The sequence below is a fragment of the Ptiloglossa arizonensis genome, chromosome 7 (assembly GCF_051014685.1).
Source record: "Ptiloglossa arizonensis isolate GNS036 chromosome 7, iyPtiAriz1_principal, whole genome shotgun sequence".
Taxonomy (NCBI): domain Eukaryota; kingdom Metazoa; phylum Arthropoda; class Insecta; order Hymenoptera; family Colletidae; genus Ptiloglossa; species Ptiloglossa arizonensis.
Window position 1 is genome coordinate 21,785,267 of NC_135054.1, and position 25,483 is coordinate 21,810,749.

The 25,483-nt window shown below is 48.7% G+C and overlaps 1 protein-coding gene across 5 annotated transcripts in view; it reads left to right on the forward strand.

The window, feature by feature from the left end:
* Positions 1-25,483, forward strand: part of Daam (disheveled-associated activator of morphogenesis-like protein) — a 79,079-nt gene that overhangs the window by 44,033 nt on the left and 9,563 nt on the right. For 3 of the 5 annotated variants that reach the window (XM_076316294.1, XM_076316293.1, XM_076316292.1), the window contains one exon: positions 10,573-10,680. In XM_076316294.1, coding sequence (XP_076172409.1) covers positions 10,639-10,680 — 42 coding nt within the window. In that variant the 5' untranslated portion in view covers positions 10,573-10,638. Of the gene's footprint in view, positions 1-7,840; positions 8,164-10,572; positions 10,681-25,483 lie in introns of those variants that run through there. The other 2 variants (XM_076316291.1, XM_076316295.1) reach the window with 2 other exon arrangements.

The following is a 25,483-nucleotide window of genomic DNA, read 5'->3' on the forward strand; positions in this document are numbered from 1 at the left end:
GACTTTCTACCGCGAAAGAAAGGAAAAAACCGAGATCTTTACGGCGCCGGTTATCGGAGTGCGTCAAAAATTAGACGGACAGTCCCGAAGTTGGCCTCGTAAATTATCGCGGTTGCGACTCGAGCGCGGCCGGTTGAAATTATTCCGCGCGAAACGAATAACAACGATCTCCATATCTGGGTGCGAGTGCGGTGTCGCGTGACACGAGTCGTTCAAACGCGCATCGAAAAAACGAAGGTCGGGAAACAAAACATGGATCACCGGTGCGCGAGACGGGGTTGATTCCCGACGACCTTTGAAATTTTCGCGGGAAGATTTCGATTTCCCGTCTCGGAACCAGTTCTACGCGAACCAGTTCTTCGAATATTCGAGTGGCGCGCGAAAACGATGCGTACGTTCAAACTGGACACACCGTGTACACGGTGGGTCCGTTTGAAAAGGAACGTCCAGAAATATCCGTGACGGGCGTGGATCGATCCTCGTGGCTGTTAGAGTCGCGCGCGCGCGCACGCGCACGACCCGTCGACGGTGCTCGTTCTTCCTTTTTAACGAGCTCGTAAATCAACGAAACCGTATCCATCGTTGCAGCTGGAAAACCGATCTACGATTTTCTAGAAACCCTCGGTCCGTTTCACGACCCCCGATTTCCTCGAGCGAAAACGCGGGCGGACCGCTCGCTTCAGCGACGAAGGACACGCTTCGAGAGTCTCGATCCCGATCCAACGGAGCGTCGCGAGCCACGCGATCGATTTAAGATGGATCGTCGCTCACGGCGGTGCGTCTTTACGGTCGTTTATCGGGGACGAGCATCGCTACCGAATAACGATCGCGATCGACTCTTCGACCATTGTGTTCCGTCGATGAATATAGTTGGCGTCAGTAGAAACCAGAAATGAATTTTTATTTCGTATCGAGGACCTTGCACTGGAAAATTTTAGCCTCGTTTGCGATGGATCGTCTCGTCGACGAATAGGAGAGGGAATAGGAAATCGAAGTGAATTTTAATTCGAGGACGTTTCGCAGTGGAAAATTTGAGACTCGTGGATAAAAATTCGAAAGGATTGGACTTTGGGAGAGACGGATTCTATGATCGAAGCCGGTGTATTATTTTTACGCATCGAGAGACCGACCCTTGTGCTTTCATTTACAATAGTTACTCTTCGAAATCAACCATTCTTTCATAGATACCGGATCGTGTAATTTTGTTAACGCTCCAATTTCGTCGACGACGCGTTCCCCTTGGGTGCAAGCTGTTTATCTCACGATCGCCATGTGTTTTATTATACCGTAACCTATCGAAGCGCCACTTCGCTCTCGAGGTGACATTATTGGGATACAATAATCAAAGAAAAGGCCATCCCTTTGAAGTCTCGAGAGCAACTGTCGTCGAACAGCTCGTTACTGTCGGCGGCTAACAACTGTCCATCTCCGTTTATCGACACAGTGGAACAGTACCAGGACGCGACGAAACGTTACTCATCTTCGAAAAGTGGTCGCTTACAGGTTTAAAGTCCACTCGAAAAAAAAAGAACAGATATCCGAATGAAAAATCGTCCCAACCGTATTGCATCCACCGTGGGTATTATTCCGTCTCGACAGTTTGACTTTCGATCGGAGTCGATCAAATTTCTCGCTACGACAGATCCTCTGCACAATGTGCAATCTTTATCTTACGCGTGGAAATTCATCCTATTCAATTTTTATCTTACACGAGTAACGACAGAGTTGGATTTCCAAGGAATCGATGCCCGTGGAAATTCATCCTTTTCAATATTTATCTTACACGAGTAACGACGGAGATTTCCAAGGAATCGATGCCCGTGAAAATTCATCCTTTCCGTAAAGATAGTCGAAAGTTTCGAGGGTGCATGTTTTCTCGCGCTACAAAGTCGGTGCCGAGTATCGATAAATGTTGATTCGGTAGGTGTAGAGTACGATGTGGAAGAGGCCGGTCGGTGGTACCGAACGAGGAGAGTTCCCTCGGGCAACGACATCAATCGCGCGAGTCCCGGGAATCGAGTCGCGCGCGCAGCCTACGTGTATTACTCGAGAAGCGGGTCTCGTAATACTCCTTCCTCGAAGCTAACCGGGCGGACAATACTCCTTCGGTCCCTGCGGTCGTTTCGATGAAACTTTAATTGCCACGGAATCGCGCTAATTGCGCGACAACGCGATCGTAGCGGCGACAAGGACGATAAAAGGCCCCTCGGTAACCCTATTAAGACCGTGGCTCGATATCGGTTCTTTCCGTTCGGGAAACGTATCGTGGTTACGTGTACATCGCGCGCCGCCTATCTCGGAACGCCGTTCGCAATTAACATTCCCGAATGATGCACGAGGGGGTCCACGGTGACAAATCACGCGAGAGCGTTTAACGTCGGGATTTCTAGCGGCGGGAGGTCGTGAAGAATAGCTACCGAAGCCGGATAACCGGTACCGTGAGATTCGACACGACGACGTTAGCCTCGACTGTTCCCTCGGCCTGTTTCTAGCCACCAGGGCTGCCCTACGCGAGCCGAGGCTAGCGGAGAGTGCCGACCCCGCGCACCTCAGCCGAGCTTACCGATGGAGACGCGCAATGCACAACCATTCTCCGATAAATACTTTACGACGGCTTCGTACCGGCCCGAAAACCGACCGGACCAAGGGTCGACCGATTCGTCCCCCGTTACGGGACAAATTTACTCGTTTGCATGGAGAAACGGAATACCGACGAGCCTCCTCGACGAGTTGCCTCCCTCGTATAATCCTCCGAAGCTTCGAAACTCGTTTGCCACGGGTAATCGAACCGTGCCACCGACGGGGCATCTACTCGTTTCAAAATTATTCTACGATATTCGCCGACTTTTTGCATCACTTTTTCCACCGTTTGAAAATCGCGATCGAAACGTCGATCGATATATATTCCGAGGGACGAGGGAGGTCGAGACATTGAAGTTTTTTTCGACGAGAAAACTTTGCTGGTTTACAGACGAGCGAACGAGTTTCCAAAGTTCCATTCTGTAATTTTCTTTGCCTTCGCATTTCGTCGACATTTCGATTTGACAATTTCATTTTACACATCCGGCGCAGATACGACAACGTTGACCCTAAGGGCGAAATCGTACTCGACCAACGTTCGAACCGAGATACTCGTGGTATACATCGAAACGAGTAACGAAACACGGTTCAAAGATCTCGTTTCGAACGGCGTCCGTAGAAGCAACCGAGATTTTTCCAACGACGTCCACAACTTTCGTCGATACGACGGTTCGAACGATAATCGCGAGGTGCGCTGTGTCGTATAACCTGTCGACACGATTGCATCGAACGCTTGTACAGCGCTGCCGTATTATCGTCGCGAGTCGACGTACGACGCATTGTACGATAAAACGTTACGTCCACGGCCCCCAGAAACATTTGTACATTTATCTTCATCAGCTGTTATTGTACCACATTTTACCGTTAGCCGGTACGGTGTTAAAATTCAATGCGGCCATTCGACGCCCAGCCTCGCCTCCTCGACTCCATCGATTTCTTCCGAGTCTCGGTTTCCTTCTCGAGATCGAGTCGATTCGTCCTCGATCCTCGATCCTCGATCCGATCGTTCGTGCTCCTCGGTACTCGTCCACCTCGAAACATCTTCGATCTGAATATAAATCACGTCCCGCGATGAAACCCTCCGCGAATCCGCGATCGAAATTAGAATCTCGAGTTTCCCTCCTAAGGTTAATGTCATAATTGCACGCACGATGTATAATCGAAAGGAATGCCTCGATTACCTGCTTTCTAAACCAGCGGCGAAGCTGACCGGGACCAACGTAACCGCGAGATAACTCTCCGATAGTGTACCCCCTATTAACGAACGTCTCGTTGATCAACGTAATCTCGCCAATGATATCGATACCGAACGAATTTATAGAGTTTCAATTTTTTTAGAGCACGACCGTTTTCATCGAATATCTTTTCGATTCAATCTCGTCGATTCGTCGTCGAGAGGTGGAAATTATCGCGTTTCGTTCGCAAGAGCGCGTACTTTCGATAATTAACGCGCAAACGAACGGATCGTCGAAAGTTCCATTTATATATATAATATATATCGAGCACGAATGCAAATTTCGGCTCCGGTGGCACACATTCCGCTATTTTGTCGCTAACCGTTCATTACCCGAGGTGGACCGTCCGGACGATCCGTTTTGCATTTCGAGCTGTCGAGCACCTAGGTCGCGTTGACGCGCGTAAAGAAAAAAAAAAAAAAAGAATAAAGAAAAAAGTGTCCGCGTTTTTCGTCGACGCGTCTGGAGGTTGTCGCCCTCGTTTCTCTCGCGTCGCGGCTCGATTTCCACGTGTCTCCTCCGGGTCCTCCGATCCGTGCAAAACGAAACTGGAAAGTTCAACCGTGGCCCGCGGAGGCCTCGTTTCGCGCGCCCCGAGGAACTTCCCGACGGAATCTGCGCTTTCGAGAGGCGCCTTTATCGAGAATGCGATCCCCGCGCTCGCAATGAAAATCGTCCGAGATTTCTCGTGTCCCGCGGGGACAACCGACCGGGGAATTAATTATCCCGTGCTCTCGGAGTGCCATCGGTTGCGCGATCCTCGCTAAATTTACAACTCGTGCGAAACGATTACCGTAACATTCGACTGCTTTTACAACGTGTCGTGGAATCGAACCTACGCCTTTGAATTCAGTCTCGAGCGAACGCGCTCCGATCGAATCGAATCGACGAGTCGAAGACCGAGTCCAAAAAGTCGAGATAACTTCTTCTCTTGTTTATCAAAGTCAAGGAACAGCTCGGTAGTTTTGCACTGTTCTCGATCCCCCGTATAGTTTCGAGATCATTCGAAAATCGATAGTTTCGAACACAGCGTTTTTCGGTTCGTCGATTCGACTCGCGAAGTCTTAGATTCTGCGCGCGTTTGTCGCTAGGAAAATATTTCAATTCGTGCGCAATTTATCTACAGAAATGCAAACACTGTTTTCGATTTTAACAATTTACGCGAAAAAGTGGCAAAAATTACAAAGTACCGAGCACGCGATTAAAATCATTCTCCGTTCGATCGAAATTAGAGGGAAAAGTTTTCCGAGCAGTCGACGATTTAAGAAATCACCGATCCATTCGTGTTTACAGTTGCGAGTCCAGAGTCAGTGTGTTTCTCGTCTCGTTGGCTCGCGCGGAAGCAATTTACGCGCGGATTGAATCGCGGAGGCTCGAACAGTTTGTTTACAAACGCGACTCGTCGATCTTCCACTATCGAAGAATCACGGTTCGATGCGTATTCAGGGCAGAAGTGTTCTCGGTCGCGCAGGTTAGTTGCTCGACGTTGAAAATAGGTGAATTTTGGTCGCGGAGGGAACGTAGTGACGGAAGATATTTCGGCGAGGATGACACGATGTTCACGAGCGGTTCCACACCGCGGGAGCAAGATTTCGCGAAAGTTGGTAATGTTGTTCCTCGCGATATCCACGCGACGCTCGAGAACCACGACACCACGTTCACGCGTGTACGACATCGCGCTTACACGAGGTCGGTCCGAGCCAACGGCTCACGGAAGGTTACAATTACCTCCGAGCTGAGTGTTCCCTCGCGAGACAAGAGGACGACCCTCTCCTCGCGCGGAAACGTCACCTCGCGCGACGTCGATCGAGAAAAATCGCTCCAACCTCTTGCACGATGTTCGTCTCCCGTATCGAGCGACACGAAGTTGTATCGAGACACGCATACGCGAGCGATATATACCGTGGAACGAACAACGATCGCGAGTCGAGAACGATGTTCTCCGCGCGAGAGGAATTCGTCTTTTCGAATAGTGTTCACCGATAGGGCGATTCTCGAAATTTCAATTCCATCCGGAGGTACTTCCACCTGTCCACTACGCGAATAACGTCGATCCCTCGCCGCGTGTGCTCCAAAGTTTAGAACACTCGAAAGAACTCGTTTCAAAATGAATTTTATTTCAGTTTACCTTGAGGTAGAAACAAAGTAAAAACAAAATAAAAAAGTAGTACTTTGTACGAACCCAGTTCGAGATCTCAAAGAGAATTTTGAAACAATTTTCTCTTTTTGAAAAATTTGTATACGTCTCGATCGTTCGAACAGTAAATGGAATCGATCACTTCTGAGAAGCCCGCGTCAAGCGATACGCGTCAATTTCACGAGACATGAATGCGCGACATTGTATCGGGTCGTCTCGTAAAGCTACGGTGTATTTACACTCGCGTTACGTTTCGTAAACACAGAGGGACGGAAGGGCCTGAGTGACGAAACTGTTGCGCTTCGATTCAATCCGTAGAAGGCATTCGAAAGCCACGGATCGCGAAATTGCAAGAATTTTATATTTAATAACCGGTAAAATAACGAGTGAAATGCGTGTCCATTTTCGTCGTCTCGCGTTGCACGAGTTCCGGGAAGGGAATACGGCGAGTGCTGCAAATATTTGCGTCGTTAACGGGGAATGTATTTTATCGGCTCGTACCCGCGGAAAGTGATTCGATCGATTTCGGAAGGGAAATTTTCGTTCGAAAGACGCGGCTGTTAGCCGGATGTTCGATCGAGACGAACGACGAGAAAACTTGTAATCTGGTGAACGAAACGAGGAGTTTGTCCCCGCGAGAAATGTCGCGAATGCTGAACGTGTCAAAATCGCGGGTAGGTGGACGTTCGAAGAAATTGAAAACGATTCCAAAGCTGGATGGTCGTACGTTAATTGCACAGGTGGGATTAAAATATTACTTTATACGGTGGAGAAATAAACGGCGCAACGTACAGGACGATTTAACGTCTTATACGACTTCCGTGTAAACAAACGAAGCGCGACCAATGACACTGTTGAGAATATAAAATCGAATTTAATACATTTTACGGGTAGTCGTAAATTCGATGCGACTAGAAATCCAGCCCGTGGCCTGTATCGAGCAATTTTCTAATTACACAGCGGCAGCGCGGACGCGTTAAGAAAATAACGAGGTAGAAACAAAATGAAAAACGAAAAGAAAAAAAGAAAAACACCGTGTCCACTTTTACGAGCCGGGTTTCCAAGCAATTACGGACCGGACAGCTGTGTACTTTCCGCGAAAGGGTTAATCCTTGGGTTTCCCGGGGATTCGTGCTTTCTAAGTGAAAGGTGTTAAACACGGTTCATTCGTATTCGTCGATTGCCGCGAAAATCCAACGACAAGGAGGTCCCGTCGACGCCATAAATTTCCACGACGCGTCGTGGAAAGTGGCCGCCGCGCGGAATTCCACGGAATCGTCGAGAGATTTTTTTTTACGGATCACCGATAAGCGATCGAACGGGCGTGGAACGTGTCTCTCGTTAACAAAGAGTCGACGGTACCCTCCTCGAATCGTCCACCTTGATATTTACTCCGCGTTTCGCCAAACGCTTCGTCGTTTCTCGCAGCGATAAATACACCCGAGATAGAAGAGAATCGTTGGCATGTGTTTGAAACGTCTTGGCCACCGAAAACCTTGATAAATCGTTACGCGGTCGATGTCGTTGTCGTCGGATCTTATCGTTCTGGTAGCGACACGCGTAATCGAATACGGTTCGATAACGGAGCACGAAGTGAAAATTAACGAGCAATTTTCCTCGCCGATGATTCTCTCGCGTCTCGAATCAGCCGTGCAATTCCAAGACAAGACAGACACGTCGGTTTCTCTAGCCACTGGGTGTCCCGGGCGTTCGCGTTATCGTTTATCGATTACCTTCGTCGGGATGACGTTGTAACGATATGCATACCTGCGCGATAGCTCGCGAGCAGAAATTACCCGGTGCTCTTTATTTTTCCTTTCCGCGCGGCTGATAAGAAATTCGACGACGCGATAAGAGGTACTGCAGTCGGATCGACCTCGTTGTCGGCTCGAGCCTCTTTGGTTCCTCGGCCAAGAGGCAGTCTCGTCGGCGCGCGGATGATCGCTCGCTCGCTCGCTCGCTCGCTCGTTCGTTCGCTCGTTCGTTCGTTGGTTCGTTGGTGCGCTCGGGACGCGCAAAAGTGAAATTCGCGTGTAATCGTCGAGGACGATTACGATCGGGATCGCGTCGAGGCCTCGGGCCACTCTTTCACCAGTGTCCGTCGCGAGGAAAAAATTTATCGAATCTTCGACATGCCTTCCAACGATCACCACGAGGACATCGAGTCCTATCCGGAACCCGAAAGAGGATGGACGCGGTTCTTCGGTGTAGGTGATCGTTCAACCAGTCTCTTTCAATTTTATTTCGATTCTTCTAGTCGTTGAATGTTTGCCCAGGTGTACACTTTGTCGTAAATTACCGAGACAATCGTGTACACGAAAGACGAGAATCTCGAGCTTCGCGAAGAGAGTAAGGAGACATCAATAAGAGGCGAAAAGATTCGTGGCCGCGTTCGACCGTTCGATAAATGTTACTCCAATTGTACACGATACGTGGTGTATCGTGGAAATGTGCGTTCGGAAGACGAGAAGACACGATTGACGTAGAAAGTAAGAATATACGATGGAAAGTTCGGGATAAAGGAATGCGCGATCGTTGAAGCTGTCGCCTTGAATTTTATTTTTATCGTTCTGTTCGATAAATGTTACTCCAATTGTACGCATTGTGTACCGTGAGTAAAGATCGCCGAGACGGATGCTTACACAGAAGACGAGAACACGGGATCGGCGATGAAAGTAAAGAAATGCGATCGAGATAAAAAAGAAATCTACGCGGGAGCAATGTTTGCGCGTGATCGCATTCTTCGAGCGAGTTGGTTACAGGCACAGTCGATTCTACGGGAGAAAAGTGCAAAGATCTCGGCCGCTGTGGATTCTTAGGGGGACATCGAGGGATTTTTGCACGTTCGGTCGAGTGTTCGGCACAGTGACGTCATTGGTTCTCGTAAATTCCAGTTTCGTATCTCGGAGCCAGTGCCTTGCGTTTCCAAGGAGGGCAACGAGATCTCTCGAACGAGCCTCGCGATCTTTCGGTTGACCGTCGTTGACACCGAGATGGGTCAAACGGGGTTCTAAAGATGTCCAGACGATGTCGGAGAGATTCATGGATTCCACGAACGCCAGACGGTCGTTCGTTAATTAAGGATTTCGCTGGAAGAGACGCGTACCTCGTAAAACGGTCGCGCCGACGATTTTGCATGGAAATATTTTTATTTCGTTCGATCCTTCGACCGTGACCTCCTTGTACGAAGAGTGGAAGCTTCGAATCGGGGCCATCGGTAGTTCTCTAAGCGCATTGTCTTCGCATAGTGTTGCCATTTTGCTTCGAACACGCGTTGGAATGTTGTCGGTTACTTTATCGAGTGGCTGATTTTTATTTACATCGACGAGGATGAAAATTAAAATTTCCGATATCGGCTCGTATCTCGGAGATAACGCTCGAGCGCGATTGCGGGTTTCGTCCGAGAGTTTGTTGACTCGAGTCTCCGATCCACCTTACCGTAACAGTCGCGAAATTCATATTTTCAACGTCCGTTGGACAAGGACATTGAACTTCCCAGTAACGGATGACAAGGCAGGTCAGCGTTACGACACTATCGCGTAAAAGCGGCGTTACATTCGCGGCACCGTAACAAGTTATCCTACCTGTTCGTTTGACAACGTTCCAACGTAAGAATTCATATCGGACAATGCCGAGTGAAAGCCGAGAACACCGGGACTTTTTCCTCTCGTAAAATCCGCATTTCCGGGATGGTGACTCGAAGAATTTCCGGAATCGCGTTTCGCGAAGGATTCTTCGTTGATCACCCCCCCGAACCGAGTCACGAGCAATAAAAATAAATTTTCCGCTGGAGTACCGTTTCTACTGGAACACTCTTGGCTATTGTGTACCGCTTCTACAACGGAGATTACTATAATATCTGTACCGTTAATTTCTTTCAACGATACACAAGTTTCACGGTAGCGAAGACGACGAGTTCGGGTGAAAAAGAATTCTCCACCGGAGTACCACCTTCACAGATATACCGTAATACAGTACTACGAGTTATGGAATACCGTAGTACCGATACCCTCGACTTCCTGGCACACGAGCCGTAGTACCGGTCAGCAAAAAGCCGACCGATTTTTATCAATACCCAGATCTCATCGCGGTACAATCGCGAAGAGGATGATTCCGCTTGAAGATATTTTCCTTGCGAGGCATCGTTTAAGAAAAAAAAGAAAAAACAAACAAATAACTCGAAGTAATCGTCGGTTCGAAGCACACCTGGGAAATCGACGATTCGAACGAGTGGCGTTTTCCAGCGATCGAGAGAGACCGTGGATAGAAAATACGACGGTGTTCTTGGATATCTACCGCGCAGAGCACAATTGCGTACACTTGCGCGTGTTATCGAGTACCATTGTAAAATAATCAATGTCATCCTTTGCGAAAACAGTGCTTCCCGTGAAACAATATTATCGTACGTTCGTCGCTTATCTTTTACGCGAATTCGTAACAATCTGCGACCCGTGTTTCCTCGACGAAACGATTCGTGATAAACCGAAACCGTGTAAATTGTTCCAGGTGTCGATACACGGGTCGGTCCGCGCAACTGGCACCGTTTCTCGCCGTGGAAACGTTTAATTCCGCGAAACGTTGTTGGCCCATTAAGTAATTCGGTTGTTCTTCAATTTACAGAGGATTCCGACCTGTCCTGTGAAGAGTCCACAGCCCCTGAAGGAATTCGTGGGTCGCTGCCAGACGATGCCATCACGAGTGAAAAAGTCCTTCTGCGGTTGCCTCCAGGTAAGAACCAGAATTATCTTAATTACCAGCCTTCTCTGAGTAAGCGAGCATCCGAAGTAATTACGAGTTACCGTGTAATTTGCCCGAGTTTACCTCCCCCCGCTTATCGGCCTCTTCCACGCGAAACTACGCGTCCTTCCTCGGTTTCTTTCTCGACGAAACTTGCACGCACCGGTCGATAGTTTCGTCTCGGGGTCGCGGAACGAGCCGACTCCTCGTTACGGGAACACAAAATGGACCCGAAACGGCTCGACCTTTCAACCACTTGGACCGGTGCACCGCTCGAGCGTCTGCGACAATATTATTCCAGACGCTCGACGTAAAAAAGAACACCGGTCCCGCGGCGCGAGCTTGTCTCGACTTTTCGAAACAATCCCGCAGCGTTTCTCGCTCTTTCGCTCGATGTTCCCATATATTTGCGATCGTAAACGGTGAAACATCGTGAAATTAATTCGACGTGAAAGCGCGTTGCCCGAAGATTTCTTTTTCTTCGCAAATTATTTAAGATAACGCCAAAACTTACGGTCGTGAAAGTAATCACTTACCTCCGTTATTACGATAAAAAGAAAGTATTATTCGTCTTTGGAAGATCGTTTCTGGAAAATCTTTTTCGTTGTTTATCCAGAAGAGATATCTAAGAATACGAATTAAATTACGTTACCCGATCGTAGCTACCGGTATTAAATCTAGGCGATGGTTGACGAATCGGTCGGCGCGGGGTTCGCGAAAATCGATTCCGCTTTCCTCGGACCGCGCCACCGCTGCGATTCCGCATTCTTTCCGCGAATTTGCAGTCGCTGGCTCGCTCGCTCGCGGCGTCTACCGATTGCGTGGACTCGCGCGAAGTCGATCGTCCGTCAGGAAGTCGTTACGCGAGTCGAGCTCGTAGCAACCGGAACAATTTGAAAATAAAGGCGACGATTTCCCGTTGAAACGAGCCGAGACGATGCGATGTGGCTCGCGATGGTCGAGTCTCGCTCGCGTTTCGCGTCTCGAAGGGATGACGACGCGTTAAATCGTTGCGCCCGGTACACACCCAGAAATGCAAAGCATTCTTTGCGCGCCGGCTCGAATGACATCTGCAATGCAAAGCGACCGAGTGCACGGTGCACTCCCGGAGTGTCGACGCGCCCGACACGCAGATTGGACCTTTTAGAACCCGAAGGGGACCGTCTAGACCGGTGATGGCGAATCAAGAACCGGCTACGCGCCAATACACGCACGCTCCTTCGTTCCCGAAATATTCGCGAACACGATTATCCGGGACCCGTCGAGCTCCTTGGACGATACAATTATCCGATCGAAGAAGGCTACCGACGTCCGGAAAATCGATTACTCTGCAGTCATCCGAGCCATCGAAACTGGACCTACGTGCTTCGATAGGGATTGGATCCTTTGAACGTCTGCTCCGTGACAAATCGAGAACCGACCGTAGGTCGATTCGCAGCGATACCCGAAATATTCGCAAATAGGATTGTCCGGGACTCGTCGAGCTCCTTGGACGATGTAATTATCGATGGAAGGTTACCAACATCGGACAGTCGATAACTCTGTAATTATCCGAGCTTGGATCCAACCTAGATCCACGTGCCCGATACGTACGTATCGTCGGATCCTTTGAATTCCGACTAGATAGGTAGATCGGACAAATTAGACAATGACAAATCAAGAACCGAGGTCGCTCCGTGATTCCCGAAATGTAAGTGAATACGATTATCGAGGACCTACTGCGCTCGTTTAGGAATGCAATTATCGATGGAACGTTACTAATATCCGGAAAGAAGATGATCGATACGTCTACCGTGACTCTGTAATTACTTGAGCTCGGATCTAACCTAGACCTACGTGCCCGACCGTGGCAAATCAGGAACCGATTGTGCGTCAATCCACAGTCACTCTATAATTCCCACGATATTCGAGAATATAATTATGAGGGATCTATCGGGCTTGTTCGACGATGGAATAATCGATGCAACGTTACCGATCCCTGGAAAAATGACTAATCGATTCGTGGACCGTGACGCGACATCCGATTCTTTGAATCTTGGATCGCCAATCGAGATTCACTCCATGGATTTATCCCACTTGTTCGACGATACGAGAATCTACAACGTCAACCTGTGTAACATATTTTAAGCGATTCGCGGACCGTTTCGTATCCAATTCTTCGGAGCTTGGCTGGCAATCGACGTTCTTTGTGCATATTTCCTCGAAGCTGTCGATACCATCCACCCTTTTCTCGTATTCGAAATTTACCCTTTTCCCGACTGGTGACACTTTTCGTTCTCGGTGCTTCAGTTTCGCGAACGACATGCCACAAATCGAGCAACGTTTTCTCGAATACCGCGTCGAATCGAGCAGTAAACGGTATTCGAGTTCGCAATTCTTCAACCTCGTTCGCAACGTTGCGTTCGATATTTCATCGTAGCAATTTTTTATCGTACATCGACGATTTGGCCATGTTCCGCGCCATTGCGCGCGCTAACGATACCTAGCTCGATCTCGAACCTCGACATTCTTGCAACAACTTCGAATGTAAATTTATCCGTTTCGATCCCGGCAGACTCGAAGCAATTACGGTTTCAATGTTCCTCCGTTGGCTTTGAATTTCCTATTTCCGATCCTCGAGATACGGACGGACTCTAACATTGAAATCTCTTTTACCAAACGATGGAAAATAAAACGGTCGCGCGGAACTAATTCTCCTTCGATTTCTACGCTCGCGGAAACAACCCCGACAAAAATACTTTTCACGGTGATTCGTCTCGTTACTTTTCTCGTTCTCGTCCACCTTGGATCTCGATGGATACCACGAGCGTATAAATCGTACGCTCGCTCGTCCAAGCTCGAGGATTAGGCGATAAGGAGCACGGAATCGCGCGGAGAAAGGCGAATCGGAATCGGATCGAAAGTGTTGAAGATTGAATCGTTGATCGGGCTTCCGGTTGCCCGGCTACGCGCGTAATTATCGCATGCGAGCGGATTATAAATCAGTCGCGAAATCTCCTTGTTGGAAAGTTCAGATTATAATAAGTAGTTTATTATGATATGCAGGGATCTCGCGTATCTAGTAGTATAGTTCCCGTACACACAAGAATACAATGTAGGAACTCGAGGAGTACAATGTGATATGTCTTCGTGACTCTGGACTTGGAACTCGACTGGTAGGAAAAACAAAAACGTAAACGGCCAAACCGTTGACCGCGTGGCGGACGACCCTCACGCGCCAATACGGAGACAGTCCCAAAAATCGACATCTGGCATCCTTAAGATCGTTGTTGCATTCATTCCAACACCCTTCCTCAACAATGATCATTCTTATTTACTTTAAAGAACTAAAACAGTCCGCACTTATTAATGAAAAACTTTAACTTCACTTTGCCTAAAGGTTTTGTTAACATATCCGCTAACATTCGTTCTGTGGGACAATATTCGTAGTTCACGATTCCCTGACTATGCACATCTTTTATGTAATGAAACTTAGTGTCTATATGTTTAGTTCGATTATTAAACTTGTCACTACACACAAGCTTTAAGCAACTTTGGTTGTCCTCATAGATGGTTGTATTCCTTCGATAGCCATCTTCTTCCCCGAAATCTTGAAGCAAACGGTGCAACCACAGTGCTCTTCCTGAGTTGCTTGTGTCGATCCCGGCGTCGACCTTGCGCCGACCCTGATGCTGGATCCCTTCGTTGGATCCTGGCGCCGACCTTGCGCCGACCCTGCTGCTGGATCCCTTCGTTGGATCCTGGCGCCGACCTTGCGTCGACCCTGCTGTATCCTGGCGTCGACCTTGCGTCGACCCTGGTGCTGGATCCTGGCGTCGACCTGGCGTCGACCCTGTTGTATCCTTGATTCTTTCGGAAACGGTATACGCGACATTTTGCCAATGATGCAACACTCGCAAGTTATGCGTTGTCCACAGCTGATTACCCTTATACCTTTAGCTAACCTTTTTTCGCTAAGCTCCTTTACTGCACTTGGGTCCCGATGACCAAACCGTCGATGCCAGGTATGCTGGCAATTTTCGGTGTGCCCAGTGTTACTGTTTCCGCTTGCGACATGTGCCTCTTCGACTACATTTAGCTGGTAAAGGTTTCCAGATGTCGTGGCTCTTGCTAAAAGTTTCCCATCTTTTGAAATTGTGCAGTCTTCTTTAACGAAAGTCAACCTGAAACCTTTTTCGGTTAGCCTTTTGACCGACAATAAATTAGACCCGAGTGACGGAACGTAAAGCACGTTAGTCACTTTCACTTCCAAAACTTTTTCTGCGTCCACTCCACATTTAATTGTTCCCGATCCGATCCCATGCACTTTGACCACTTTGCTTTCGTCTGCAAGGCGCACGTGGCCTTGCCTCTTTGTGTCCAATTCTTGAAAGAATTCCTTTGACGCTGACATGTGGCTAGTTGCACCGGAATCAATGATCCAAATGTGAGGTCTCGCATTTTCTTTAGTTTCGGCTTTCGAGCACGTTTCTTCTGGATTATCCGTCGAAACCTTTGCATAAAAGCTTATATCGTTTGAAGATTTTCCTTCCGATACTGTATTGGCTTTTCCTTGCTTATTTTTCCAGGACTTGTATTTTGTACAGTCACTTTTGTAATGCCCCGGCTTCTTACAAAAATAACAAGTCCTTCTTGATTGGGCACCGCTTCTGCATCCAAAATCTGTTTTCATTGCCGTTTCGGCACCTTGTGCATTCTCCCTTGTGTCCTTTGCCCCTTTACGCCTTTTGAACTCGTCTATTAGTTTTCCCTTTACGAGTTTCAAAGTGAAATCGTTTTCCGGTCTGCTTTCAAGGGCTGTAACCAACGTTTCGTAAGATTCAGGGAGACTTCCCAATAGCATTGCCGCCATTAAATTATCTGGTAGGTTTTGTCCGAGAGCCGTTAAGTCATTTATGTACCCTGACATTATGGTAATGTGTTGCTCCATGTCACCATCTTCTTTCATTACCGTTCGGCACAGTCGCTTTAACAACAGAACCTTACTTGTTAAGGTCGACTTTTGGTGGTAATCCTTTAGTGACTCCCATGCTTCACGTGCGGTTTTCGCATTCCTTATGTGTTGCAACTGAGTGTCTTCAACTAAGAGACCAATTGTGGCACGTGCTTCATTGTCCTTCTGCGTCCACGCAACGGTCGCTGGTTCAGGTTTCTCTTCTGCTATCACATTCCACAATTTTTCTTTAATCAGCAGCAGTTCCAATTTATAACTCCATACCGAATAATTCCCACCGTTTAGTTTCTGGATTGAGAAAGCACTACTTACACCAGACATTTTGACTTGATTCACTTTTATATCACACACACAAAAAAAAAAATTTGTACTGACTTTATAAACACCTTAGTCACTATACACTAGCCCTGGGCCCATAACCTGTTGGAAAGTTCAGATTATAATAAGTAGTTTATTATGATATGCAGGGATCTCGCGTATCTAGTAGTATAGTTCCCGTACACACAAGAATACAATGTAGGAACTCGAGGAGTACAATGTGATATGTCTTCGTGACTCTGGACTTGGAACTCGACTGGTAGGAAAAACAAAAACGTAAACGGCCAAACCGTTGACCGCGTGGCGGACGACCCTCACGCGCCAATACGGAGACAGTCCCAAAAATCGACATCTGGCATCCTTAAGATCGTTGTTGCATTCATTCCAACACTCCTGAACCAGAAACCCGCCGGAAGTGGCGCCAGGAACTAGACACTAGAACGAACTTTTGCGTTACTTTGCGTACTTGACTCTTCGCGTTGTTCTATTATTGTATTAAAATTAATCGTAGAGTCGAACGCTGCAGCTTCGAGATTACACATCCGCGGTGCAAGAACAAAGACTATCGGTATCGATTTGTTCGACGATTTTATTCCCCGCGAACGAAAAGAAAGTTTGGACAAAAATATCTGCATCGTGATTAAACGAACAGAAATTCATAGCACGATACATTTTCATCGACCGTCACCTCCGTGGAAATAAAAGAGAAACGTTCTGAAATTACGTACGCCAATCAAGAAATTAGTTGTCGATTACAACCGCACTGTAATACCACCAAATATTCACGATCGACCCACTCTGTACGAACGCAGAGAATGGACAAAAATACGATACAAATCCAGATATGCCCGATACCTCGGGATTATCCACACGATATATTACTTGGAGGAAACAGCTATATTGGAACTATCTCGACGTAAATAAAATTGCAGTCGATGCGACTCGTAGAGGAGGGCAAAGTCGCGGTCGAAGAAAATTCTTCTGGTGGGAAATTTGTTATTCTCGAATCTCATCGGTAGCCAGGAAAGCAACCGTGGCTCTCCAGCGTACGTTTCTTGTTTTCTCGTTGTCGTTTCGTCGATGAATATCTCGGACGAGATAATCGATGAGCACCGGGATCGCGATCGCGACAAGAGAGGTGCGTTTCTCGAGACGCGTGATTGTCGTTGCATACCGATTCTTCGGTCGTCGACGGGATCGAGTGTCACGTAGGCTTCCTCGATTATCTTCTCGCTCGAATTATTCGCGTATTATTTCCCTCGAACGGGGTATACGCAATTCGGATCCGCGCTATCGTCGATGATCCACTTTTACGAGGTCCGGCGATACTCCGTGTCGATAAAGCCAACGTATTAAAATTCCACGGGAAATTGCGCACGGTTTTAATTAAAATACGAAAAATCTCTCGCTCCGTTTAACGCGGCCGTCAGGGAAAAGTGATTCGGGGGCGAAGAATACGTCGATAACTCTTTCGTTTGGAAGATAAGGTTCGCGAAACGAACGACACCGGCGTCGCGAAACTGACAATAAAGCGACGCGATAAATCGTACGCGAGGCAGTCTCCCGACCGAAATCGAGGCAATGGGTTTCCTCGGCTCGGTTGATCGATAAATTATTCAGCGACCGTCGTCCCTGCAACGAAAAAGACGGGACGGACCGACGACGAGTCGAGTTGCATTGTCACGGGTCGGTGCATCTTCTTCGTACAAATTATCCGACTCTCGGCTCTCGGGGTCTTTGACTGCGTGACCCGTGGAGATGCGGACGTCCATCTCTATCGGATTAAGAAAAAGCGAACGTCATCGTTAAACGATGCCCGTGAACTCGAATTTCCGCGTTTCGCGTCGTGTTCGCGACGACCGAGGAATTTAACGAAATTAAAGATCGAGGAGAGTTCGTCGAAACGCTCGTCTCGGTACGTTGGACACTCGATTAAAGTGGACAGAGTTGACGCGGTACGAGGAGATTCTTTTGCAACTGCACCGAATTCTTTTATACATCGAAAAGAAATTTTCTCCGAAGGAAAGTCACCCTTTAAGAAGAATCGGAGAACGTACGAGGAGATTTTCGTATCTACTGAAGAAAGAAATTTTACATTACGTATTAAGTATATTTCTTCTCGTCTCGGGTAGAGAATATTCGGGCGATTCTGTCTCTTCTGAAACGATCCTACGTAGAGAAAAAAAATTCTACTCGTCTATCGGAACGATTCGAATTACCGTCAAAGTGTTTCCCGCATCGTTCGCGAACCGTAGGATGCGTACGTGACCCCGTTCGGATGGCAACGCCCTTTGCGATGGTAGCTCGCCATTACAATTACTATTGCGCGCCATTAGGCATTTTCTCGCGAGACGTATAAATGAAGCAAGAAAAGGCAGCTCGAGTTCCTCGAGGCGATCAATGAAGCCCGAAGGCGCCCTTGAATGCATCCCGGCCGAGTAGGAAGCGCATCGAAGGAGCGTCTAGCGCGCTTATCTACGATCCGAGCTCGGACTTCGTTTCCAGTTGAATCGGCACTCGCGACCTCCGCGAAAGGAACGGCTCGCGGCAACGAATTTTCATGAAAATGTTTATCCGCGTTGCGTCCGCGACACGGTACGATGGTTCGAAGGCTCCCGGTAATTAACGTTGAACGCAACAGCGGCTGGCGATGATCGGTGCCGGCCAATTAAACGCGATTCCTTCCTATCGCGAGAAAACGTTCGCCCATTCGCATCGCGCGGAACAATACGCGTTTGTTGCCATTTTTATCGACGCCCGATCGCTTAATTTTCACGCTTCGTGCACCGAACCCGGAGCCGAAGATCCACTCGGCGTCGCCGTGGTCGCGATCACTCTGGCCGATAATGGGGAACGCGGATGCTGCTGACGGGTGATAAATCCGTTCGCAATTCGCGTTCCCGATTTCGGAATAGACGTCTCGACCGAGACGTCCATTCTCCCGTTAAACGCGAATGCAGGAAACCGAGAGCACTCGACGCCGCGTTCGATGCTCCCTGTTTTCGTTTCGCCTACTCGAACGACCGCCTCGACGGGATCCTTTCTGTCTATCCGGACGGATATTTCCATCGACGTACTTCGGAGACTGGGTTAACTTTGTACCCGAATGGATAGTCGGCGATCGAACTCGTTGCTTCGCGAAAGAACACCGAAACGAGTGGAACGTTTCGCGACGAAGGAACAACGTCGACTTTCCAATCGGAACGAACTCGACCAATTGTCATCTGGACGAAACTTTCGAACATAATTTCTTCATTATTTGCTCGATGAATGTCGAGTTAGAGAGAAATGGAACAGCTCGCAACGAAGGAATACGTACTTAATTGTCCGATCGAATGAACGCAGTGACAGCGACTCCGGTCGATGATCCTTTCCGTCGACGATATTGGTTCATCAGCGTCGTGATCGCACCGCGATTTTATCGACGAAACTCCCGAGGAAATATTTCGAACAATGCCAGAGGAACGGGTAGAATTGTTACCCGGATAATGGTTTCGATCGACGAACGAGAAATGAACTTTTTTCTATCTCTTGTACGAGTACGAGAATCGGAGAATAAAATATTTTCCGTGGATAAATCTCCGGGCAATGGTTTCGTACGTCGAGTTTCCTTGGAATAAAAATTTTGCCCCCCTGTTATTCAACGTTCGTAAAAATATTCTTTCACCGGGATTCGTGACTACGGGGATTTATTATTTCGATCGAATCCGAGCCGCGACGGTGTCGAGGATTCCCGATGCTCGTTGATCGCGATTCGATCGAGCGGAAGATCTTTCGACGAGAAATCTGGCAGAGGAAGATAGATGACCGTGGAACGAACGATCGAAGCTCAAACGCGCCAAAGCACTCCGAAGTATCGAGTAAGCCTCGACTCGAACCGACACCGAGAACCCTCGGTTTCCATCGATTATCTTCATGGGAGCAATAATAGGCAAATTGGTCCACCGACAGTGAAAAATTGCCTCCTCGATTAACCCTGGATCGACGATCCGAGCGTTTTATCAGCGTCGATGGTATCGCAATAAGAGACCACCAGGAAACATTGATAATCTTCCGAGTGCAAGCTCGGGTGCTTCTCCTTCGGATCGTAGCGGTTTGTCGCAATAATAATTTGTATCGTCGTAAAATGCTTCGAGATTCTATTTCACCTATCACTCGATGGTTCGTTTTATAAAATTAAAAATACGACAAAGAGTGACATCCGTAATACCATCGATTGAGTGCACGTACGCTAGATGGATTCTCGAATGCACTTTTCTCGAAAACGAAGCTTCCGATGCAACTTTGTCGTTTTATATTTTCATCTCGTTCGGAAACGCACATTTTTATCCACGGTGTATACCGTGAGATTACATTCGAAGGAAATTTTGCTCGCTTTCGACGCATGGAGAAAAGAAGGCGGAATCCTCGAATATTCGACGAAAAGTTGCATCGGGTCCGTGGAAACGATCGAAGAAGAGATGAACTCAGAATCGACGCGATCCAGAGCACGCGTCGCGATATCCCCATAGTTCTCGTCCGGTCGTTTCTCGCTGGATCCACTCGGGTGTAATTTTTTTGCCACGGTTGTACAGTGGTTCGTAGGCAAGCGGTGTCGTTCCAACGAACGATCCGTAAAAAAAAAAAGGTCCGGCCGCTTCCTCGAGGAACTCGGGCTCGGTTCTCAGCCAGTCGTCCTTGAACGAATCCTGTGACCCGTGGATTCCATAATGCCGATCAACCCCGGTCGCTTCCTAAGCGGCGCAGGGCGTGTCCGGTAGACCGATGGAAAAAGGGGGATAGGAGACCGTAATCGTCTTTTCGGTATCCACGGGAATTCTGTAGTCCTTTTCTACGCATGGTGGATCCGTCGAACGCGAGATGCACCGAGGATGGAATGCACCGTAGATGGTAGCGCGAGTGCCGGCGATGTTGGAAAGTCTCGAAACGATCGGTATCGCGCGTGACTCACGGTACACGTTCGTTCTTTTCGATGTTTTCGGTCGGCGACGCTTTCAATTATCGACGATGCAGCCAGGAATTTATATACAAGCCGATCGTACGCGCGTTATCGGAACCCGCAAGAACCAACGGGGGCTGAACTCCCCTGGGTGTTTTTCTTCGTTTTCCATCCGATGGCGAGCTGGAACGGTCGTCGGTCCGCTTCGCGTGCCGGTGCATTTTCGATTCTCGTCGTGGTCGTGGTCGTGGTCGTGGTGGCGCGCACGAACGCGTTATCGGTCTTTCTCCTCGAGTTGGCGAAGCGATCGACTCTTTCGGACGGATAACGCGCCGGATCCTTGCGTCCGAGAGCACGGGAAAAATTTCTCAATCGAGGAAGGTTCCACCACGGAGCCGGCCGAGGATACGGTCGTTTATTTTGACGATCACCGCGAGTCGCATTCCGCGGCGGTTGATTCGCATTTTGTTCGCACGGGTTTCGAGCGGGAAGGTTCACGAAGGATTTCCAGTTTCAGGCGACCGAGGGGAGATTCCTAGTCCCGCTTCGAATTCCAAAGGCCTTCGAATATTTTCCAACACGGAGTACACCCGGTCGTGTTCGGTATCGCGACTCGGGTGCACAATCCGCGCAACACTTTGGAATTTTACGACATTCGAATTACCACTCGTAAGTAACACCGTGCAACGTGCCGCCGCGGAGTTTAGATCGGCGTTGCTCGCGATGCTCGCGTACCAGCCGCGTTTCCCCGGATTTTTCACCTCGGCTCGAAACCACGAACAGCGGAGCCATTCGTCTTCACGGTGTACGAGCCGCTCGTAAACGAGGAAGGAGTTTCGACGAGAAACCACCGTTCCCGGTATCGGTTTCGATCCTACGAAGAAACGAAAAAATTATGCCAATGCCCCGTGAGTTGCACGGGATCGCGTACCGCGGGCGGTTTTCTTGCCGCTGTTGCAGCTTTATCGCGTACTCGCTGCTGCGGAAGAACACCCGTACGCGCCGGCTGGATCGTCCGCGTTGTTTACCATCCGTCCATCTGTTCCACTCGCGAGCCTTACGACTTTTATACCGGACGCAGAACGGATCGCGAACCTGTAACGACGTTCTTTCGCGATCCTCCAATTGCCAAGCGACGCCTCCAACTCGAACGTTATCGATTTCTTCCTCGATTCCCGGCACGTAGGGATCGAGTATCCCGAGCACGGATCTCCGACCGAATATTATCTACGATCGATTCCTACCGACGCTAGCCGCGATGGGATTATTTCTTTATCGGGGGAAGAAAGCAAAAACGAGAAAAGATACTCGGATACTTTCGTCCGAGTTGACGTCCATCGCTCTACACTTTTCGGATGGGTCATTCTCGAGCCATTTCTGGACGATGTATTCTTCCTTTACAACGGAAACGGTTACACGGAACGTAGAACGATTTCTCAACCGAAATACGAGCGTACCTCGAGCGTAGAATGAAACGGAAGAACGCTTCGGTGGGAGTAGTCGCGTAGGATTTATTTTCAGAGTTATCGTCCCGAGTCAATAAATATCTCGCGTATCTGTCTCCCGTGGGAATACAGGAACAGATTCGATTAGGAATAATTCGTAACGACACGGATGACATAAATTCTCACGTTCGCCTCGAACACTCCGCACTTTACATATTTCTAGACAACGTCGACCGCCTACTCGACGACGTCGCCCACACGCGTGTACGCGCGAGCGCACGGGCGCACGGGCGCGCGAGCGTTCCTAAACTCGAGACCGAATCTATGCGCGTCGATAATATGTAAATGAAAAATGCTCGCGTATTCTATTTCCATCGAAAGATAACATCGTCGGGCGTACGTTGCACGGAAAGCAGGATCGTCAATTACCAAGTAACCCGAGCAAAGTCTCTCCGAGCGGAGCTAGTTATCATTTCGAGAGCACGGATTTAAATTCCGAGGGCCGAGTAAAGCCGCGTTTCCACGCGAGAAATGCGCGCCGCGCGACGACTCGACGAACAAGGAACGCCTTGTACATTAACGCGAACGTTACGTCGTTCGCGAATAATTTCACGGGCCGTATATTCGAAGATTTCGAACGTTCGATGAATATTTTATTCGTACGGTAACGAGGACTTACCCGACAACTGTATACACTTGTGTTGTAACCGTGCTCGCGAACTCTGCGTTCGTTTGTTTCTCAAATGCGACAAATCGTAGGCGGTGCGCGAACTCGAGAATTTGGCAAAGGACCGTTTCAAAGTTCGACCAAGCGTTCTGGAGCATCCACGGAGTTGAGTTCGGATTTCAAGTTCGACGATTCTCGAAACTTTACCATCCGTAGGTTGCTTCGCAATAGAGTCTTTCGAAGCAGCCGAAGCGAAGACAATGCGATCGAATCGAACCGAGCCTTCGTGCGACCAGACGCAAGCGTGCGACAACTTGCCCGTTATTTGGAATTTCGTTACGAAAGTTCGTAATTGTCTCTCGAAGGGCTCGTACTCGAAGAAAACGCAACCACGGACGAACGTTCGTACGATTAGCCTCGAACGCGCAGGAAAGTTCGTCCACGCGTTCGTGACACGGTCGCGTATAATATTTCGCTTTCGTTCCGAGCTGACTGGCATTAATCGCATCGCGTGCGGCCAATGAACGGCGTTGCTGCACTAAATCGGGTCGCTTTGTGCAGTTACAACCTCGCTTCCCCTACCTCGGATTACAGCGGCTGTCGCGGCCACGAGGAAGAGAGCCTCGCGAGGAAAAACTACGTTTATGAAAACCCAAGGCCCGAGCGGACCCCGATTATTCACGGCCGTTTGTATCGCGCTCAGTCCCAAGCTATATTTCGTAATCATCTCCCGGCCGCTCGGCTCGTACATTTTATTACGCGCGGACGTTGAACGCGTGGTGGACGGTAACGAACGAATGGTACTCGCGACACCGAAACCCCTCGAAACTCGTTGATTTTTCGACGATCGATTCAGCCGATTCGAGAGAACCGCTCGAATTAGAATTCCTTCGGTGCGAATTATTAAAATACCGCGCGCGTTAAGTTTCCAATGTGCTTTCCATTTGTCCGCGAGACGCTTTCACGGGCAATTCGTGCAAACGATCGACTCGATTTCATCGACTTTGGTTTTTATTTATTGCGCGTATCGGTATTAGAAGCGACGATAAACTACAGTCTCGAGGAACGACTACGTCGTACGGGTGCGACGATCTCGGTGAAGGGAGTGGAAAAGTTCCCTGAAGAAAAGTTCCATTTTTTTTCAGCAAGTCTTTAATAAATCTATAACGCGTATAGAAATAATTGAACATTGCCCGAAAACTCTATCGATCTTTGATATATTTGCGCGTATCTTGGCGCGCACACGTCTCGCAGAATTATCTTCGACAGGTTATTTTTTATCTTATATTTATCACAATTGTGTCCACACGATTAGTGTCCATTGTGAATTGAAACTGCGCAACTTGGTCCCGGTGAAACCGAATTTTCTCGGAGAATTTATACGGGGAAAACTCGATGAAAATTCCATTGATTTTTTCTCACCGCAAAGGGTACACCGTTCGTTCGTGTCCGCATCTCCCCTTTGGAGTCTCTAAACGCGAACCGGACTTAACGCCAGGCGAAACCGTAAAGAGCTCGATTAATTAGTCGGTGCGGCGATAAATTCGTAGGAGGTCCCCGGTGGGGAAAAGTCCGGGACGAGGAATCGTTAGGGTGAACGTTCGCTGTTGGTGAAAAAGAAAAAAGCTTAATAAACAGGGTCCCGCGGGACACCGTATTTTCCCGCTGGTTCCCAGGCGAGCGACCATAAATCTAGTCACGTGCGAACGGCGCAGGGATCGTCGCCCAAAGCCGCGAAACCCAACCTCGCCGCGTTATCCTCGCGATTCGAAGCCGCGGGATCTATTCGCGTTATTTACGCGCGGTGTTCGTCACGGCGTATAGACTTTCGTCGTTCGTGGAACGTGGAACGTGGAACGTGGACCGGCTGCCGCGCGAAACGCCTCTGGTCCAACCAGCTGACCTCCTTTGCCTTTTTTTCTCTTTTTCCCTCCAGCTCGTGCTCACGTGCGCGTACCGGCAGCCCGTGTCGCGTGTCACGCTTTATCGCGTCTCCTCCTGTTTCGCGTTCACGTGCCGGCCGAACGCGTGAACGCGCTATCGGCGTGGAAACCGCTCGCGAGTTTCGTACCTCCGCTCATTGTTTTTCCACGTATCGAATCCACGTTCGTTTCCACTTTCGAACGAAACCTCGCTCGATTACCGATCGAGACACGGTGATTGCCGTTCGTGCGCACGTGCCTCCTAGAAGCCTCGCACGAGAGAACAGTTCGGGGGAAAAATAGTAAAGACGATTTTTGAGTTACGTTCGACGGTGTCGAATCTCTTTTCAATTTACACGCTCGTGGAAATACATAAGCCATCGTCGGATTTATTCGTACTTAGGGAACAACTGCGATCGAAACTCGGTATCGAAGTGTACGTCTCGTTGGAGAGACTCTTTCGTTATTTTTCTTCGAAGAATCTATCCGAAGAGAAGCCTGCGAGTTCGGTTTCCGTCTACTCGGTACTTTCTCCGGAAGTTTCGTCGA